Source organism: Cannabis sativa, chromosome 4 (assembly GCF_029168945.1).
Source record: "Cannabis sativa cultivar Pink pepper isolate KNU-18-1 chromosome 4, ASM2916894v1, whole genome shotgun sequence".
NCBI classification, from domain to species: Eukaryota; Viridiplantae; Streptophyta; class Magnoliopsida; order Rosales; family Cannabaceae; genus Cannabis; species Cannabis sativa.
In genome coordinates, this window is record NC_083604.1 from 21597075 (window position 1) to 21603760 (window position 6686).

Sequence of the window (6686 nt, forward strand, 5' to 3'; positions counted from 1 at the left end):
CATTATAGACGAGCTACCTCTGAGGTTGCACCACAAACGGAGAACAGGTAAATCTCTCTTTTTTTTTTAAATTTAAGTAATTTATTTAATTTTGCACTCCATTATGAATTACTTAACTTAATTGTTGCTAATATTTACTAATTTTTTAATTTGTAGTGGCAATTGTGGAGTGTTTGCCATGGAGTACATTGAGCACTACATGCTGGACCGATCGTTAGAGGTAGTTAATGATGATAACATGCTCACCTTTAGACATAGGTGGTGTGTGGACTTATTTTTTTTTTTTTTTGATCAAGAAGGAAAATACTTCATTAATCAAGAACAAACAAATACAACCAATGAAGCAAGGGTCAAACAACCCTCAGCCGAAACAAACAACCAGCTAATTACATTGAATAATCTGTAAAAACCTGCTCTCAACTCTATTCAATCTTCTATTATTTACATGTTGAACTCTATATCTTACTATACTTTTAATATCAGCAACAATGCGAGTGTCATTATGCGAATACCCCTCAAAAACACATCTATTTCGATTAATCCAAAGGTAGTAGCAGGTTGCGGCAGCAGCTGCTATGCTGATTTTTCTCACCTTATTGTCCATGTTCAAAGACAGCCAACCTATCCAACTTTGAAAATCTAAAGGCCACATGTGAGTACCAAGCCATTCAAACACCAACTCAATCATTTTTCGGGACAAGCAGCAAGAGAAGAACAAGTGTTCATGAGTTTCAAAGTGATCCTCACAAACAGGGCACTTATTCGACTCCACAGGAATGTGAAACCTTGCCATATTATCTTTTGTAAGTAAATAGGAGTTAACCACTTGCCAAAGAATAAATCTACGCTTTGGTAAGTTAAGAGAACTCCAAATAGTTTTATGGCATTGAAAGAGATTTTGATCAAGCAAGCTGTTATATAACAGACTAGTTCTGAGTTTACATGTTCTCACAGCAGCCTTTATGTCACCTTCTGTGAATCTCTTCCTCAAGTGGCAAAGCTTACGCCAATACCAACTTGTGTCGGGTTTTAGCTCATACAACCAGTAAGATTCTTGTTTCAGGTATATGGTATTAATCCATTTAACCCATAACAAGTCTTTTTTATTAGAAATTGCCCAAACAAACTTGGCTAGATTCACATGATTCCATTTAGCACCATCTTTAAATCCCAATCCTCCATAAGCTTTAGGCAAGCAGACTTTATCCCAAGAAGCAACATGGACTTTGCTTCTATTGCCATTTACACCCCAAAGGAACCCTCTACAAAGCCTCTCAATTTCCTTGGTAACACTTTGAGGTAAAACAAAAATGCTCATCCAGTAATTTCGAAGGCCAATCAACACAGAGTGAATAAGTTGAATTTTTCCAGCAAAAGAAAGATGCTTACTTGCCCAATTATGAAGTCTCTGAGTGATCTTCTTGATGATTATGCTACAATCTTCGGCTTTCCACTTAGTTGGACGCAAAGGAATCCCAAGGTATTTCATCCGGAACTTTCCTTCAACAAGCTTTAATTCATCAATAATGCTTTGTTTGTTCAACGGGCTGACTCCACCAAGAAAAATCTGAGACTTGTAATGATTGATGTGTAACCCCGAAGCTTTAGTAAACTCCTCAAGAACATACCTTAAAGCTGCAATTGACTATTGAGAACCCTTACTAAAGATGATGAGATCATCCGCAAAGCAAAGATTGATAAGCCTAAGCTTTTTGCAAAGCGGATGAAATCTATAATTAGAGTTGTTAGCAGCTAGTTGAAGCAATCTAGTCAAATATTCCATTACAAGGACAAAGAGTAAGGGTGAAAGAGGATCACCTTGACGCAGCCCTTTTTCACGTTTAAATTTTCCTTGAATTCTTCCATTCATGATTATGGAGTAAGAAGTCGAGGTAATGCAAGTCATCAGCCATTTAATAAATCTCTGAGGCAAATTGAACGCTGGCAGTAAGCAATCAAGAAATTCCCAGTTCACCGTATCGTACGCCTTGCTAATGTCAATCTTAATAGCACACCGAGGAGAGATGTTCTTCCTGTTATAGTTCTTTAAAAGATCCTACAAAATCATCACATTATGAGCAATCGATCTACCTTGAACAAAGGCCCCTTGATTCTGATTAGTAATCGAGGGAAGAACTTTGGCCAGTCTAGAACAGAGAAGTTTTGACACACATTTGTATAATGTAGAGCAACAAGCTATTGGACGAAAGTCAACTGCCTTAGTTGGGTTATCATTCTTCGGAATTAATGAAATCATGGATGAGTGAAGCTTGGCTGGCATGTAACCTGTAATAAAGAAATCAGAGATAGCCTTGCAAACTTCCTTCCCAATATCAGCCCACATCACTTTGAAAAATCCAGAATTGAACCCATCCGGTCCAGGAGATTTCGAGTCAGGAATGCTAAACATAGCTTTCTTGATTTCATTGTTGGAGAACGGTTTCAGTAAAAGGATTTGTTGGTCCAGATTCAGTCTAGAATTCAATTCAAAACACTCCATATTTAGACTTGCTGCTGTATCATTCCTTGTCCCCATAAAGCCATTAAAATGATTCATAAAGTGATCCACAACTTCAGAGAAGTTATCAATAATGTCTCCATGATCATTGGTAAAAGAAGCAATCCTGTTTTCAGACTTCCTTTTTTTAATACAAGCATGAAAATATTGTGTTATAATCTCCCTTTTGAATCCAATTGATCTTACTTCTCTGTCTGAGGATAGGGTTGAACATCGGGCGGGTTTACCGGGTTTCGAGTTGGCGGGTTTCGGGTTCACGAGTTTCGGGTTCAAAAAATTGAAACCGAACCCGGACCCGAATAGGGCATGGGTTGGCGGGTTGGCGGGTTGGCAGGTCACGGGTTGGCGGGTTTCGGTTGGTCGGGTTTAGCGGGTTGGCGGGTTGACCCAGTCAACTCAGTCAACTCTTTAAAAAAAATTAATTTTTTATTCAAATAATTATTTTTTTTATTTGTTTATTTATTAAATTAAGCATATATAATATAACAATTTGTTCATAGTATCTATTATTGAAGAAAAAAATACATAATCAATCCAACCAACAAACAAACAACCTATTTATCAAAGATTCAAATCAAACTTCATATTCATGTTCATGAATCATGATAAAAGTGAAAACTAAAATATTTCAAAATACATCCATATCCAATATCCATAGTCCATAAAAATCTAAAGTCCATATTATATATATATATATATAAAAAGAGTAATAAAAGAAATATATATAATATATTTATAAATCGGGTTGGCGGGCGGGTTCACTGGTTCAACCCGAAACCCGGTACCCCTAAAATCTCAACCCGCCAACCCACCCGAAGGGTACCGGGTTGAACCCAACCCGCCCGAAACTTTTTTACAAAAAAAAATTTTGCGGGTTCACTAGTTCGGGTTCGGGCGGGTTGCTCGGGTTCGGGTCAAACCCGTTCAAAATGTTCAGCCCTATCTGAGGAACTTCTAGTACATTTTGTCACAACTGATAAAATTGGCAGCGGCTACCCTCTCTTGATCTTGATAATCTGAATCCCCAGCATGAGCTTGAGCCTTCAAACGAGCTTCCTGATATCTATCCTTGGCTTGGTGAAAACTCTTACCAATATCTCCAATTGTCTCATGATTGAACTTCTTAAGAACATGTTTCAGTCTCATTAGCTTTAAGTAAACACCTTTCATACCCGAAGCAGCAAGAGGCTTCTCCCAATTCTGCAAAACTAGCTCCTTGAACTTAGGATGGTCTGCCCAAAAATTGTAAAAGCGAAAAGGTTTGACCCCAATTTTCATATGAGCTTTAATAGAGACAACACAAGAGCAGTGATCTGAGGTAGTTTCCCAACCATAATGAGCAGAATTATTTCCAAAAGTATCATGCCAATCCTCATTAGCAAAGACATGATCGATTTTGGAATAAATTCTGCTTATCCCGTCCTGGTTATTTGTCCAAGTAAAATCTGAACCAGTTCTCTTTAAGGCTTCAACATGAGCTTGGGCAAACCAAGCTTGAGAATCAACCAAATCATTAAGACAAGGAGGGTTTCCACCTATTCTATCTTCAAGAGAAAAGAGAGCATTAAAATCTCCAAGGATAAGTCAAGGCTTAACAGGATGCTTTAAATCATTCAAGTCAGCCCACATTGTTGTTCTCCCTTCCCTAGTATTTTTACCATAAACAAAAGTAATGTAGCAAGCCTGATCAGTTCCCGACACTTTAACATAACAGTGGACAAATTGTGAAGTTTCAGCAATGACAATCACTTTGACAAAAGTTCTTCTCCAAAGAACAAGAATTCTACCTTCAATAGTGGAACTAGAGAAGTAATCCCAATTATTGAATTTATTTTCCATCATTTCTTTAACTTTTTCCCCTCTTAGTTTAGTCTCTTCTAAAGCTCCAACACCAACGTTATTTAGATTACAAAAATCCAAAACTACATCCTGTTTTTCCCTATTATTCACACCCCTAACATTCCAACAAGCAATGTTGCAATTATCCATGAGAGTGAAAATTTTTACCTGGTTCCCCTTCCTCCTCGGACACTTTATCCATTATCTGACCCCCTTCATCTCCTCCTAAAGCCATAAAACTGTTAACAGAATTCCCCCATGTATCACCCTTCTTTTCAGCCTCCTTTGGATGCTTCTGAGAGAAAGTTTTTCTCGGAGTAACCCAATCTTTATTCTGTGCCCTTGTACCAATTTCCTCCTGCAAAACTAGTTTCCTGGTAGCAGTAGCCTCAACCTGTTTAGTCCTTTCCTTTGTTTCCTGCTCTTGCACACTAGATTGAGCTGAGTCTCTGCCTTTCAATTCTTGTTGCTTTTTCTTCATTTCTCCTTTTCGACAATTTGCCATAATGTGTCCATACCCCATACAGCTTTTACATTTAACCGGAAGCCACTCGTAATCAATGTTTTGATCAACAATCTGCCCATATTCATTGACGTATTGTATGGTTCTCGGAGGCGTATCAGTTATGTCCATTTCAACTAGGACCCTGGCGAATTGAACCCTTATGCGATCTTTAGTATGTTGGTCCACCATTATTGGTTTCCCAACAGTACTAACTAATGCACTCAGACAATTGGTTCCCCAATATTGGAGGCCAAGATCATGGAGTCTAATCCAAAGTGGCACCGAACGAACAAGTTTAACAGCATTGAGATCAGAGGTCCAGGGTCTTACAATGACTGGTTTCATGTCAAATTGGAAAACCACTGCTTCTAACACCTGGTCTCTCAAAGCTTCATCATTAAAATTGATCATTACCAATCCCCTAGTCATCTTCACAATCTGTTTTATCCCTAGATGTCCCCAAATCCGTTTTATAAAGCCTTCGAACACAGCCATAGGAGGATTAGCTCCAAGAACCATACAAATCATTGTTGAATTCCAGCTTGCAGCCTCTTCTTTAACCTCCTCTAGGTCAAGTTGAGCAATCTTGATGCCATTCTTGATAATCGGTTCAGTAAATTTCAGCTTGGGATCACGATAGATCAATTTCTCTTCTTTAAATGACTTCCAATGACTTCTTGCTGATTCTTGGAAGTGAGTCTGATCCGTTTCATCAGCAATTTCATCCTCCACCTCCTTTGCCCAGTTCGAATTCCCCTGTTCAACAACCTGGTTAATGAACCCAGAGGTTTTCTATGCTTGAAAAATCTCATCAGTCTTCAATATCTCAGCGATCTTATCAAGTTCAGTAGTAACTCCCACCGTTGTCTTCTCCGTTTCTCCATCGTCTGCATCATCAATCGGTTCAGGATCCAACCCACGAGCAACTGGCTTTCGAACGGTCCTTCTTTTCTTCGCCATGGAAGAGAGAGAAAGGAGAGGTCGAAGCTTTTTATTGCACTTGTGTGTGGACTTATTTTACAAGAACTTGACATGGTAGTTTTTTGTAGGTTTTTGTAATGTTATTCTTATACACATAAGCTTTTGTAATTGTATTATATTATACTGTGAAATATGAAATCGCTCAACTATCGCATAGAAATCGCAAGTATTATCAAAGTTGAAATAATAACTTGCTTAGTTCGCTAAAACAAAAATGTCGCACACACATCGCATAGACATCGTTAAATGTGGCCAGAAATTGCATATGAATCCAAAAAAAAATTAAAATAAAATCGCACAATGTCGCACACACATTGCATACAAATCGCGCACAAACAACAATTACAAATATGAGAGAAAATCGCACAAGAATCGCAATAATGTCGCATAATGTTGCACACACTTTTAAAATATCCATGCATATTGTTAAATATTCAAGCTATAGTCCTGTTAAACAACAACCAGTAATACAACACATATTCATTTAGATATTAGATAAACGGTTCAAACTCGAGCTTTGCATGTAGCTCTGTTGTGCCCTGCACCGTGACATAGCGAGCAGTGACGAGGTTCCACTACCACCTGACCATTGGACGGTAGACGCTTCGTCGGTCTTCTACGTGCATTGCTCTTCCTAGCCCGACCTACTGGTTTTTTCTCCAATGGTACCCCGATTCTTATGTTCTTGATGTGTTCCGGTAGTACCCACTCATCCTCGTCGCCAACAATATTAATTGTGGCATCGTAGATCTTCTTCCACGTTTCTTTTGTGTAATATGGAGAGCAAAGTGTGTACACGCTCACATTCTGACTAACTGCTACGGCACATGCATGGGGACAAGG

At 38.5% G+C, this 6686-nt stretch overlaps 1 protein-coding gene across 1 annotated transcript; it reads right to left on the reverse strand.

The window, feature by feature from the left end:
• Positions 1-382: 382 nt before the first annotated feature.
• LOC115713559 (uncharacterized) lies at positions 383-5822 on the reverse strand. Its single transcript, XM_030642043.2, has 7 exons — positions 5724-5822; positions 4526-5630; positions 4177-4395; positions 3480-4062; positions 2138-2639; positions 1819-2056; positions 383-1635 (listed from the first exon to the last, which is right to left on the reverse strand). Exons 1-7 carry the CDS (start codon positions 5820-5822, stop codon positions 383-385), a joined length of 3999 nt encoding a protein of 1332 aa, XP_030497903.2.
• Positions 5823-6686: the final 864 nt, after the last annotated feature.